General features: G+C 41.3%; 1 protein-coding gene across 5 annotated transcripts in view; it reads right to left on the reverse strand.

Moving 5' to 3' along the window:
• Positions 1-15,172, reverse strand: part of LOC122557958 (PHD finger protein 21A-like) — a 305,652-nt gene that overhangs the window by 26,580 nt on the left and 263,900 nt on the right. For all 5 annotated transcript variants that reach the window (XM_043706234.1, XM_043706235.1, XM_043706233.1 and 2 more), the window contains one exon: positions 13,205-13,284. In XM_043706234.1, the coding sequence (XP_043562169.1) occupies positions 13,205-13,284 (80 nt within the window). The remainder of the gene's footprint in view (positions 1-13,204; positions 13,285-15,172) is intronic.

The raw sequence follows: 15,172 nt of genomic DNA on the forward strand, positions 1-15,172 counted from the left end.
ACTACAAAACAAAGTCAAGGCAGTGTGATCGGGGCAATGTCAAGCAGCTGAGAGGCAGAAAAGAATGATCAATGAACCAGTGTTGGCTGCTCAATGTCACAAAACCCTTCTTAGTAGCAACCAATGTTAGCAATTTGGTAGGTGCAGTCGTTACAAAAAAAAATGAGATGAACATCGAGAAGCCAGTCAAATACCTTCTTAACAAGCTAAATCGCCATCGAAAGAACACTCTACAGTGAAAAATAAAACCCTCCAATTGTTACTGATTCTTAAATATTTTGATATATATGTCTGAAACAGCTGCAGGGAAATGCTGGCATATTAAAGAAACATACTTGATGGAAATTTATATGACCTGTAGTTCTAAATTAGATACAACTGTTGATAACTGGATAAAATGGACAAATTTGTTGTAGTCAGTGGAGTTGTAGGACTGAAGAAAGGGACAGTGTATTACTCCAATGTCAGATAGAAAATTTTCTCTTAAAATTCTCTTCTACAAGACAGACATACCCCAGCTTCTTCAATGTATCCAAGTAACTGAACTACCCCAGTCCTGGAACAATTCTCTTTGATTCTTTCTAAACCCTAAAACTTCCACTTCATTCCAAAGTGCAGTGCACTATTTTGAGGACTAAATGTGTTTGCATTTTCACTATCTCTATTATGGTGTTAGTTTCATTATTCCAGTAAAAATGAACAAGCCTACAATGTTAGAAGAAATCTTTTCATCTGCTAATAATTAAAATATGAACTCCCCGAAAAGCAACTGATGTAACATTGATCAATTGTTAAGAAGCTAGATAGATTGAATAATTTAACTGGTTAAGGATGGAACCAAAAGGTTTTAGAGATGAATATAATGTGGGATGATTCATCACAGGGCAACAAAGGCTCAAAATTGATAGTCAATTTGAGAGTGGTAGATAATCAGATTTCATTTCAATTGGAGAAAAGGATTAAAAGAATCAAGTGTTATTCGAATATCTTTGAGAATAAGGGACGTATATAACTAACTAATCTAATAAAATTAAGCATTCCGAAGAAAAGTCATGGGGAACTCAAAACGTTTAACTAATTCTCTCTCCACAGTTGCCTGCCAGACCTGTAGAGTTTCTCCATCAGTTCCTGTTTTTACTTCAGATACCAGCATCTGCCATTTTTGCTTTTATTACATTTTGAACTTTCTTTCAGGTTAAATTTGTAGGATAGAGTTTATGTATCTCACTGACTGCACAGGTTATAGTGGCTAAGAAATGGTTTTTTAAAAACATGAGAAATTAATGAGATTAGAGGCTGACAAATCCCCAAGGAAGTGGCCCAAGAAATATTGGATACAATGGTAGATGTCTTCCAAAATGTTATACTCTCTGGAGCAGTTCCTACAAATTAACTGGAAGCAAATGCAACCCCACTATTTAAAAATAGGAGAAAAAACACCGAGAATTACAGACCAGTTAGCCCAACATCACTTTTGGGAAGAACACTAAAGCCTGTTGCAAAATATGATAACATTTGAAAACACTAAAAGCATTAACAGAATTAGACATTCAGCATGATGAAAGGAAATAAGACTTAACTAATCTAGAGTTTTTTTGGAAGGTGTAATGAGTGCAATAGATAAGGGAGAATTACAAGAGGATTGGAGTTCAGAATTAGAGGAATCTTATTGTAGTTTTTACAGTCTTGGTAAGGCCGCACTTGGAGTATTGCGTGCGATATGGTCTCACTACCCAACAAAGGATATACACATCATTGAGAGATTGTCGTAATGGCCCACTAGTCTGGTATGGGGATGGTAGGACTGTCCTATGAGGAGAGATTGCTCCAACTAGGTTTGTACTCACTAGAGTTTAAAATAATGGAAGGGGATAAAATTGAAATGTATAAAATTCTAATGGGGCTAGACTGACAAGATAAAAGATGTTTTCCCTGGTTGGTAAAATCTAACACAAGAGGTCTCTCAGTTTCAAGATATGCAATAGGCCAACCTGTGGAATTGGCAACCATAGAAGGCTGTGGAGGCTGGGTCTGAGTATATTCAAGAAACAGTGTGACAATTTGTTAGATGTTAAAGACATCAAGAAATGGAGAGAAAGGATGAATGTGATGTTTAGAGGATCAGCCATGATCATGTAGTAAGGTAGAGCAGGTTCAAATAATCTATTCGTAGTCTTTATGTATTAAAAAAAGCTCACTCCCTCCTTCTGAAGATCAGTTAGGGATGAGTGTTATGATCTCAGCTGATGGTAGTACCAGACAAGTCACATCCCAAATAGAAGCCTGAGGTTTGACAAATCATATTTTCATCCGCTCTGGTTTAAAGCAATGGTCTCTCACTGAAACATAAGCATGCAATGCTGCAGATTTTGCTTTAACAATACAAAAGAAGCAAACAAATTGAAGATAGAGTCATATAGCATGGAAACAGTCCCTTCAGTGCAACTTGTCCATGCTGACCAGTTATCATAAACTGAACAACTCTCATTTGCCTGCATTTGGCCCATATCTTTCTAAATCTTTCCTATTCATGTACCTGTCCAAATGTCTTATAAGTGTTGCAATTATACCTGCCTCTACCTCTCTTACTCCTCTGCCTCCAATGCACCAGGGAAAAAAGTCCCAGTCCCTCCTTATAACTTTAACTTTCCAATCCCAGGCATGATCCTTGCAAATCTTTTCTGTACCCTTTTTAGTTTAAGAACATTCCTTCTAAAGCAAAGTGACAAGAATTGAACAAGTATTCTAAAAGGGGCCTCATCAATGTTTTATACAACTGCATCATCACGTTGTCCCAATGCCTATATTCAATCGACTGACCAATGAAGGCAGGCAGGCCAAACACCTACTTCATCACTCTGTCTACCTGCAATGCCACTTTCAAGGAACAAACCTATACCCCTAGATCCTTTTGTTCAACAGCACACCCAAAGTCCCTACCATTAACTGTGTAAGTCCTGTCCTTGCTCTTCCAACCAAACTGCAACATTTCACATTCATCTAAATTAAACTCCATCAGCCACTTCTCAGCCCACTAGCCCATCTGATCATGATCTCATTGTACTCTTTGACAGCCTTCTTCATTCTCACTGTACCACCAATCTTGGCATCATCTGCAAACTTACTAACCATACCTCCTAAATTCTCATCCAAATCGTCGATGTAAATGACAAACACTGATCAGAGGGGCACACCTTTGATCAAAGGCCTCCAGTCCGAAATAACAATCCTCTGCCACCATCCTCTATCTTCTACCATCAAGCCACTTTTGTAACCAATTGGCTCTCTCTCCCTGCAACCCATGTAATCTAACCTTGATAAGCAGTCTACAGAACGAACCAAACTATGTATTTATAAGACAAATGAAACTTTTTTAAACCTACTGTAGTAGTATAACCCCATTATACTGCACAACATTCCTTGATAAATTGCAAAAAAAAAAATCATTTTTTTGTATAGTACCCAAAACACACCCAAATATTCAAAACATCATTTGTACCTAACATCTCAGTATGTTTAAAGTCACAGAGTTCAACTTCTAGACTTGAAATTCAGACAGCTTCTTTTCCTGGAGGTTTACACACTTGCTTACATGTACTCAGCTTTAAATAACCTTTTCAGGATTTAATCCAACATTTCTGATCCGAGACTCACGCTAACTCTTCACTCGGGTAAACCTTGTTTACTATATATATTCCCCATCCCAGCAGCACTTTTCTACGCAGCCACCCTATTTCCAAGGACGTCGCAGGACTGAGTTAAAAATCACACAACATAAGGTTATAGTCCAACAGGTTTATTTAGAAGTACAAGCTTTCGGAGCGTTCCTCCTTAATCAGGAAGCTAGTGGGGCAGGATCATAGGACATAATTTATAGTAAAAGATCAAAGGGGTCATAGTACTGATGCAATGAACTGAACAAACCTAGATTGCTGTTAAGTCTTTCATCACTTAGAATGAGAATGCAGGTTTCAATAGATTAGTATGTAAATCCCAGAACTTCATTCAAGTCACAGTCCCAAGATAACCATATGGTTTTACTTTAAAAAAAAAGTGACATCTTAGCTCAGACAATACATTCAAGATGTGAGGTTAGTGTCTGTCTGTATCCCAATTTTGAGTCAGACTGATTCTATTTCCAAAGTAGGAATTTATTAAACGCCACATGGACTGACTGCTGACAGATTGTGCGCTTTTTGAATAAAATAGAATATATCTACAAATGCACATTCACCCCACAGACTAGTGTGTGCAAGTGCGTGTATGAGGAAGAGAGAGAGTGTGAGACTGCACGCTTGATAGAGTGTGCACCAGAACGTGATGGAGTATGTGCCTGTGAGATGGTATGCACGAGTGAGAGTCGGAGAGAGAGCACGTGTGTATGAGAGAGGATCTGAGAGAGTGTGATCGTGTGTAAACTTGTGTGTCAGTGTGTATAGTATAGTGGGGTCACCTGTAATGTGACATGAACCCAGGATCCCAGGCCATCCTCATGGGTACTGAACTTGGCTATCAGCCTCTGCTCGGCAAGTCTGCGTTGTAGCACATCCTGAAGTTCGCCTTGGAGGATGGTCACCCAAGATCCAAGGCTAAATATCCTTGACCGCTGAAGTGTTCCCCTACTCGGAGGGAACATCCCAGTCTGATGTTTGTTATGCGGTGTTCATTCAAACTTGTTGTAGCATCTGCTTGGTCTCGCCAAAATACCCTTGGAGCATCCTTGCCTGCAGAGTATGAGATAGACAAGGATAGCCGAGTCACATGAGTATCTGCCATGCAAGTGGTGGGGTGTGTCCCCACATGTAATAGCAGTATCCACGTTGACACTCTGACACGTCTTGCAGTGGTTGCCAAGACAGGGTTGTACAGTGTTGTGATCTATGTTGTCCTGAAGGCTGGGCAATTTGCTGCGAACAATGGTCTATTTAAGGTTTGGTAGGTGTTTAAAGGTAAGAAGTGAAGGCATAGGGAAGATCTTGGCAAGGTGCTCATCCTCACTGAAAATTCGGTACATGCTGCGAAGAACACTGCATAGTTTCCCTGTTCCAGGGAAGTACTGGACGATGTCGGTTGCATCCAGTGTGTGTCTCCTGAGGAGGTCTCTATGGCTTCTCACAATGGCATGTTGGAACTGACGATCGATAAGTTGAGCACCGTATCCTTCAGCACTTCAGGTGCCCATCGTGCTGCCCCTCATCTGAACAGATCCTGTGTATGCGTAGGGCTTGTCTATAGGGGACGGCTGTTTTAATGTGTTTAGAGTGGGAGCTAGAGAAGTGCAGCGTCATGAGATTATCCATGGGGTGTGCAGAGTGAGGTACTGAGGTGCCTGTCCTTGATGGAGATGAGTGTGCCTAAGAATGAGACCAGTTTTAAAGAGTAGTCCATGGTGACTCCTCAGGAGACAGACACAGGGATACACCCTTCGTCATCCAGTACTTCCTGGGAGTGGAAAAACTACGCCATGTTCTTTGCAGCCCGCAACACATTATCAGTGAGGATGAGCACCTCACCAAGATCTCCCCTACACCTTCAATTCTTGTCTTTAAACAACTGCCAAACCTTAAACACACCATTGTTTGCAACAAACTGCCCAGACTTCAGGACATCAACTACAACACCATACAACCCAGTCATAGCAACTACTGCAAGATGTGTCAGAGTGTCGACATGGATTACTACCATTACACATGGGGACACTCACCACTTAGGTGCGTGTCAGGTACTCATGTGACTCAGCCAACGTTGCCTATGTCGTATGCTGCAGGCAAGGATGCAGTGAAGCATGATATATTGGCAAGACAAAGCAGATGCCACTACAATGGATGAATGGACACTGCACAATATTCGCCAGACAGGGGATGTTAGCTCCAAGTTGGGGGATGCTTCAGCAGTCAAGAGCATTCTGCCTCGGATCTTCGGGTGACTTCCCTTCAAGGCAGACTTCGGGATACGCAACAACACAGTCACCGAGCAGAGGTTGACAGCAATGTTCGATACCCATGAGGATGACGTCAACCAGGATCTTGGGTTCATGCCACACTACAGGTGACCCCACTACACTATCACACATACACATGTACACAATCTCACACACATACGCACACCCTCTCACAGGCATATACTCCATCACACTATCAAGCATGCACACACACTCTTCCTCACACACACACACGCATGCACACAAGTCTTTGGGGTGAATTTGTATGTGAGCATACTTTTTATTTTTTTCAAAACACACACACAATTTGTAGGCACTCAGTCCATGTGATTTTATAGATTCCTACTTTGGAAGTACACCTAGTCTGACTCAAGGTTGGGATTCAGACAGACACTAACCTCACACCTTTAATGCATTGCTTGAGCTGAGATGTCACTTTTATTTTAAGAAACACTTGTTATCTTAGGACTGTGACTTGAAGTAAGTTCTGGAATTAACATATTAATTAACCAAAACATGCATCCCCATTATAAGTGATTAACAGCAATCTAGGTTTATTCAAGACATTGCATCAGTTGCATAACACTTTGATCTTTTTGTATAAATTCTGTGTCCTATGTTCCTGCCCCACCGGCTACCTAACAGAGGAGCAGCACTCGGAAAGCTTGTAGCTCTAAATAAACCGGTTTGACTATAACCATATGTTGTGAGATTTTTAACTTTGTCTATCCCGGTCCAACACCAGCACCTCTACATCACGATTCACAGGACTGGTCCACACAAAATCAAAAAAAACTTGAATTCTTTTCTCAGCTGATGGTGCTTCCCTTAAAACAAGCAAGTTCCAAAGCTCCCTCAAAAACCGTGAAGTCCCATTATATACCATGCTGGGTTGCAAACAATGTAACCTTTTAAGAATGCCACGAGTAATGCACAAAACCGATTAATTCTAAAGTAAGGTCTCAAACTGTTCGCAAAAGAAACACTGTCTATACAAAGACTTACAAATTAATTACTAAATTCAAATACAAGGAATGTTGGCATTGCTGGCTCATTCCTAGAGGTGGTGGTGGTGAGCCATCTTCTTGAATAACTGCAGTCCATGTGCTGCAGATAGACTCTCAATGCCATTAGGGAGCTCTGGGATTTTGACCCCATGACACTGAAGGAACAAGTTTCCAAGTGAGGTGGTGAGTGGTTTAGAGGGGACCTTGCATGTGGTGGTGTTTCCATGTATTTGTTACCCTTGTCCTTCTAGATGGAGTTTTCAATGAGTTTCAAAGAAGCTGCCCGTCAAGCCTTAGTGAATTTTTGCACTGCATCTTGAGGATGATACACACAGTTACCATTGACTGTTGATGGTAGAGGGAGTGAATATTTGTGGTGACAATCAAGCAAGCTTCTTTGTTCAGTATGGTGTTAAACTTGAACGATGTTTGATATGCACTCATCCAGGCTAGAATGGATTATTCCATCACACTTCTGATTTGTAGAGGATCAGCAGCCAGGCCTTGGGGAGTCAGGAGGCTTCATACATATTGCAGGGTTCTGAGCCTCTGAGCTACTCTTCTATCCACTGTATTTATACGATACATTCAATCCAGTTTCTGGTCAAATGAAAGAATACCAATGAATGTCAAGTTTAGATTGTTGCATACTGGAGATGGTCATTGCTACTTTTTAGCCCAACTCTGGATATTGTCCAGGTTTTGTTGCATTTGGAAATGGTCTGTTTCAGTATCGGAGGAGTTGCAAATGGTCAACATTGTGCATTCAGCAAGCATTCCCACTTCTGTTCTTAATGATGGAAGCAAGGTCATTAATGAAGCAGCTGAAGATGTTTGGGTCTAGGACACTGCCCTGAGGAACTCCTGCAGAGTAACCCTGGAAATGAGGTGACTGATCTTCAACAACCAAAGCCATCTTCCTTTCTACCAATCAGAAGAGAGTTTTGTTGACTCTCAGTGACTCCAGTTTTGCTAAGACTCCTAGATGCCTCACTCAGTCAAATTAAGGACAGTTATTCTCACTTCATGCTTGGAATTCATTGGTTTTGTCCATGTTTGAACCAAGGCTGTAACGAGGTCAAGAGCTGAGTGGCCTTGGCAGAAACCAAACTGGGTATTGCTGAGCAGGTGCTGCTCGATACCACTGCAGATAAACACTTTCCATCACTTTACTGATGATAGGAGTGGACTGATGAGATAGTAATTTGTTGGGTTGGATTTGTTCTGTTTTCTTGTGCATAGGATGCAAGTGTTCAGGGCCGATATCTTTTGCATCCAGCACATCTAGCTATATTTTGATAGCAATAGCTGAAGACAGGCATCTATGACATTGGGGATTTCTGGAGGAGGCCGAAGTTGGATCACTCAGTCCTTCTCCTCCAGTAAGTTAATTAGCTGCCCTCCATCATTCATGACAGGATGTGGCAGGACTACGTAGCTTAGATCAGATCTGTTGATTGTGTATTCATTTAGCTCTGTCTATCATTTCCTGCTCATGCTGTTTGACACATTAAGTAGCCCTGTTTTGTAGCTTCGCCAGGTTAACATTCTTAGGTTTTCCTAGTCCTGCTCTTGACATGGCTCCTGCACGCTCTACTAATCCAGGGATGATCCTCTGTCTTGATGCTACTGGCAGCGTGCCAGGCCACGAGGTTGCAGGTTGTATTGGAGTATGGTTCTACTACTCCTTATGGGCCATGGTACCTCATGGATGCCCAATCCTGAGTTAATAAGTCTGTTCAATGTCTCCAATTTTACATGCAATGGTGCCACACAACACAAGGTATTTGCAGTGTGAAGGGGGGATTTTGTCTCTATAAGGACTGTGTGGTAGTCACTCTTACTAAGACTATCATGGACAGATCCATCTGAGACAGTCATATTGGTGAGGATGATGTCAAGAACATTGTTTCTTCTTATTGGTTGCCTCATCACCTGCTGCAGGCCCAATACTGCAGCACTGTAGGTTAGGAATCCACCAGCTCGACCAGTAGTACTGCTGCCAAGTCACTCTTGGTGCTGGACATGGAAATATCCTATCCAGCATACATTCTCCACCCATGCTATCCTCAGTGCTTCCTCCAAATGGTGTTCAACATGGAGAAGTACTGATTTATTAACCGAGATGGAGATACTTTGTAATTTGCAGGAGGTTTTCTTGCTGATGTTTAACAGGTTGTCATGAGACTTTGTGGGATCTACAGTCCATATCGAAGATTCCCAGGGCAACTCCTTTATGACTGTATCCTCCTCAGTGACCACCTCTGCTAGGTCTGTCCTGCCAATGAGAAAGGACATATGCTGCGATAGCAATGAAAAAATTTGGGATGTTATCTGCAAGGTATGATTCCATGAGTGTGAATATGTCAGGCCATTGCTCAATTCTCACACTGTTCCCAGTGTCTAGGTCAATACCAGATATGTATCCAGTTTCATTCCTTTCCTGAGACTTTCTGGCAATTGTTACAGTGGATTGCAAGGCCATTTAAGAAGGCAGTTCAGAGTCAACCACATTGCTTACAGCCTGGAGTCACGTGTAGATTAGGCCAAGAAAGAACAGCAGTTTCCTTCCATGAAGGACATTAGTGAATCACATGGACTTTTCAACAATGGTGACATGGTCATTAGACTTTCAATTAGACTTTTCATTGAATTCAAATTCCACAACTTGCTGTGATATAATTCATACCTGGTTCCCCAGAAAATTAGCTGGACCTCTAAATTAATAGTCTACTTATAATATCACTAGGCCAATGCCTAGCAATTCAAAATCCAGAAACCCAAACTCACAACATAAAACACTTAAAAAAATGTTAAATTAATACATAGGACAGTTCTCATCGCATTCTGGTATAGGGTAATTAGGAAGGACAAGAAAATAGGAAAAGGTGGAGGAATAGCTCGGCTAATGAATTATCATATTAATGCAATACAGAAGGATGACCTATGTTCAGGAAATCAGGATGTAGAAGTAGAGAGGAGCTGACCAGACAGCAAGATAGACTAGGCCTATGTAACGAGATATGTTTAATTAGTGACTTCGGTATAGGCAACCCTCCGACAGTGCTATCATAATTTAACATTCACTGGAGGATGATCATCTGTGGTCAACAGAAGAATTAAAGATAGTGAACTTAATGAGAAAGAATATAATTATATTCTAGGTCAGAAGATTGTACAGAATATTAAGAAATAAGAATGACTAAAAGCATTACTAAGAAGGGAAAGTGAATGCTCTATTGCCAAGCTTCTGATGACACAAATAGGTTGTGAGCAAAGTGTTGAAGATGCAGAGGGATATAGACAGTTTAAGTTAGTGAACAAAAACTTAGATGAAATAAGACGACATGCACTTTAGTAGGAAGAGTAAAGTAGCTAAATCTTATTTAAATGGTGAAAGATTGCAGAAAGCTACAAAACAGAGGGATTTGGGAGTCTTCATTTAAGATTCAGAAGAAAGCTAGGATCCAAGTTCACTGGGCCCTTTAGGAAGTTATACCATCATTCGAGGTGGTCCAGAGAAGGTTCGCTAGGCTGTTCAGTATCATGGATCTGCGGTCATTCAAGTACAGGAGAATGACAGGAGACATGATCAAAGCATACAGGATTCTTAGGAGACTTGATAAGGGTAGATGCAGAAAGATCGTCTCCCTTTGAGAGAATGTTCAGGATCAGAGGTTACAATCTCAGAGTATGAGGACGCCCTATTTGAGAGAGGGGTGAAGAGGAATTTCCTTCTGGATAGCAAATCTGTAGAACTCTTTCCCAATGAGGATGGTTTAGGATGGGTCGATAAGTACATTCAAGGCTGAGATAGACAAATTTTTTTACTGGTAAGGGAACCAAGGATTACTGGGAAAAGGCAGGAAAGTGAAGTTGAGGATTGTCAAATTAACCATGATTTCAGTGAATGATGGAGCAGAGTCAATAGGCTGAATGGCCGACTTCTGCTCCGACATCTTATGGTCTTCAGGGACAAAGAATACGAGAGAGAGAAATCTAGAAAATACAAAGATAGATTTTTTTTTAAAATCCAAGTTAACAAGGTGAAACGTAGTCCTATAGAAAGTGAGCCTCGGGAATTAATGATGGAAAATAAGGATATGGTGGATGATTTGTATAGTATTTTACATTGGATTTCACCATAGAGGCAAAGCCAGATATAACAAAAAACAGAAGGGAGAGAGAAACTCAAGAAAATTACAAACACCAGGTACTTAGCAACTTGTTGGATATACATGCTGACAAGTTCCCAGAAGCTGATAGGATCTTAAAATAAGTGGCTAGTGAATTAACGAAGATGACAGCAGAGTAGGGAAGCAAGGCTAAACTAGTCTTTCACCTTTTTTTCTTCTTTTTACTTTTGCTTATTTCCTTTTGTTTTCTTTTCTTTAAATCTGGACAGTGGCGAGTAAAGGAGGCATCCGACAGCAGTGGTGCAATGTCAGGAAGAGCTGGACATGGCTCCACCCCAGCCTGGGATCTCCTGTCAAGCGAGGAACAGATTCTAGGCTGACTCCCTTGGCCTGGACTCGAGACTTCAGGTCCGCAACTATGCCTGGGGTCTTGAAGGAGCGAAAACATTGGTGAAAGGGATAGCTGGACGGTAGATTGGCAGCAGCGTCTGGAGCAGCAGTGTCAGAGGGGGAACAGACGGCTTCTCCCAGTCCAGCAATGAGGTGGCTTCCAGTGGTGCACATGGCAATCTCGGCCTGGCATGGCTGTCTTTTTCAGTGGTGGTTTCCAGCCAAGTAATCTAGTGGCAGAGAATGGCAGTCTCACCCTGGCTGAGTCTTCAGGGTATTCCAATATTCCTTAAATCAGCTTTCCCTGAACCCAGTAACCATTAACTAAATTGTAATGAACTTTGTCTTAATTTTATTTTTTTATTACTATGTATGACTTGTGTCATTAAAATAGGTACCATGGTGAGGTGACTTATGAAACTTTTCTCTGTATTTTTCATGTAAAAGTACACATGACAACAAATTTTTATTCTATTCTGGACAGTTGATGCACTTGTTCCAATTTTGCGAATTTATCTTGATTCATGGAAGATTCCATTGGATTAGAGAATAGGAAATATAATTTGTTAAATCAAGAAGGAAGGATGACAGAAAACTTATGCCAGTTAGTTCAATATCTGGCATAAAGAAACATTATCAGCTATTAAAGGCACTAAGCAGAGCACTTGGAAATTCAAGGTAATCAGGCAGCTGCAACATGATTTTGTGAAGAGGTCCTGTTGAACCAAATTATTAGACTTCTTTGAAGAATAACATGTTTTGTGAATATAGGGGAAATGATGGACATACTGTACTTGGATTTCCAGAACACATTTGATAAGGTGTCACGTCAAAGGCAATTGTGGAAAATAAAAGGTATATGACATGAATAAAAGATTGGCTTTCTAACAGAAAATAGAACAGGCATAAAAATGGATGCTTTTCAGATTGACAAGACATGAGTGATGTGCCGCAGGGATCAGCACTGGTGCCTCAACCTTTTACAATTTATGCAAATGACTTAGATGAAGGGACCAAAGGTATGACAACAAAAATAGGAAAGCAAGATGCGAAGAGGACAAACATCTGGGAAGTAGATTATCATGTGGAAAAGTGTACTAATGTCCATTTTGGCCGGAAGAATAAAAAAAACAAATAACTCAAGGTTAGTATGCAGATTATAGTGAGTAATTTGTTAAGCTAATATAATGTTATTGTTTATTGCAAAGGAGAACGTATACAAAATTAGGGGTTATTTTTAATTATATAGAGCATGGTGAAACTACATCTGAAGTAATGTATATAGTATTCTTGTTCTTATTTAAGGGAGGATGTAAATATGCTCGATAATTGGGTGGGTTGTCTTATGAGGGAAGTTGAACAGGTTAGCCTTGTAAATGCTGGAGTTTAGAAGAGTAAAGGTTTACTTTACTGAAACAAACACTCTTGGTAGGGTGGTGGTAGAATGGACTTTGGTCTTGCATATAAAGTCATTGTTTAAAATTAAGGGGCTACCCATTTCAGAGAACTTCAAATTTGCTGACACTATCTTCTTTAAAAGGGTTCCAAATAATTCTTTGAAATATTTTTAAAGCAGAGTGGATAGGTTCTTGGTGAAGAGTTATCAGAGGTAGGTGGGAATGTGGAGTCGAGATTACAATCAGATCAGCCATGACCATATTAAATGGTAGAGCAGACTTGAACAGCCAAACAGTCCACTCCTGCTTTTAACCCATGTTCCTATGTAGTACCTCTGGTTCAAAGATTGCTCCACTGTACACTGGATTTGCTGTTGTTCGTCGTTTCCTTTCTTGCCTCTTGCTTTGGATCTCTGTTTAAAATCAAAAATGTTATACAGATCAAGCTTCAAGATTACTTGCATATCAATGCATTTACTGTATTTTTGTTTCTACTGCCTGACCTCCTCAAATTTCACACAGTGACGAAACGCATGTCAGGAGGGGTGGGGAGTGGAATGAGCGCCCACGTGACAGGGAGGGAGACATTATTATCCAGAGCCTCACTTCTCATACTGGCCATGCAGAACCTCTTCTTCCAGTTCTACCGTCATCATTAGAGCACAACAATTGGATCATTGCTGTCCCACTACAAGTTCTTCTCCAGACCAGACCTGAAATCCTGAGAGCTGGCAACACATTCCCCAGACTCTCACTCTTTGTTACAGAGAACAGTGTAAATCTACACTGTCTCTTACGACCACTACATTTGGCTTTTTAGCTCCCTGTACCACAATGCCATAGTCTTTAGCTCATTTATCTCACAGCCCTCACTCTCATCCAAACTGAGAAAATCTCAAACCTATTGGACAAGTGCACATGCTGACACTCCTGCAATACTGTCCTCTGAAACCTCTCACCTTCTTTATCTGGAATCACACCCCATCCTGTCTGATGTCTGACCCTGTCAGAAAACTTAACAGGTGTGACTGCCTCTAGGTACAGTGAATCTGGGTAATAACAGGGCTTCCAGACTCAGGGAGGAACATGCAGGTGGTGACGTTCCCATATATCTGCTGCGCTTGTCCTTCTAGGTGGTAGAGGTTATGGCTAGTAAGGTGCTTTTAAGAGCCTTACAGTTACTGCAGTGCATCCTTTAGATGGCACATACGGCTGCCATTTTTTAAATACTCCTGGGATGTGGGTTCTACCATTCAGTATGGGATTTGGGGCAGCATTTATTGCCCGCTTCTAGATGTCCTTGAGAAGCTGATGGGGAGCTGTCTTCTTGAACTGCTGCAGTCCATTTGCTTTAAGTAGACCCATGTGCCCTAATGCAGTCAGCTCTACAATGTTGACCTAGTGACAGTGAAGGAACAGCATTTTATTTCCAATTCAGAACAGTGAGTGATTTGGAAGGGAACCTATAGATGGTGACTCTCCCATGTTACTGCTGCTTGTCCTTCGAGACAGAAATTATTGAGTTTGGAAGGTTTCTAAGGAGCATTGATGAATTTCTGCCATTTTGTAGATAGTAGCAGCCATGTGCACTGAGTGTCGGTGGTGGAGGGAGTGGATGTTTGTGGTTGCAGTGCCAATGAAGTGGACTGCTTTGTCCTGGACAGCATCAAGCTTAAGTGGTGTTGGATCTGAACTCATCTAGGCAAGTGGGGAGCATTCCATCACATTCCTGACTTGAGCCTCAAAGATGGTGGTCAGGCTTTGGGGAAACAGGTGGCGAATTCTTCGTTATGACATTGCTAGCCTCTGATCTGCTCTGGCAGGCACTACTTATACGGAGTTCAATTCAGCTTCTGATCAACCGTAATCCCCAGGATGTTCATACAAGTAATTCAGTGAATGTAAAGCTGCTAAATGTCAAGGGTCAGTAGTTAGATTGCTTAGCATTGGAGACAGTCCTTGCTTCCTATTTGCTTGGTCACTTATGCTGGAGTACAATTCTGCTGCTGAAGATGGCCCAGAGCACTTCATGAATCCCAATCTTCAGTGGCTAGATACATTTGAAGTCTGTCCCATTTAACAACTGCATGGTGGCACAGAGGTTAGCACTGCTGTCTCACCTTGCCAGGAAATCAGGTTCCAATCTAGCTTTGGGTGACTGTGTAGAGTTTGCACATGTCTGTGAGCGTTTCCTCTCACACTCTGGCTTCCTCCCACAGTCCAAAGATGTATAGGCGAGGAGGATTGGCCATGCTGAAAATTGTCCGTAGTGTCCAGGGATGCGTTGGCTTGGTGGATTAG

This window comes from Chiloscyllium plagiosum, chromosome 16 (genome assembly GCF_004010195.1).
Source record: "Chiloscyllium plagiosum isolate BGI_BamShark_2017 chromosome 16, ASM401019v2, whole genome shotgun sequence".
NCBI lineage: Eukaryota > Metazoa > Chordata > Chondrichthyes > Orectolobiformes > Hemiscylliidae > Chiloscyllium > Chiloscyllium plagiosum.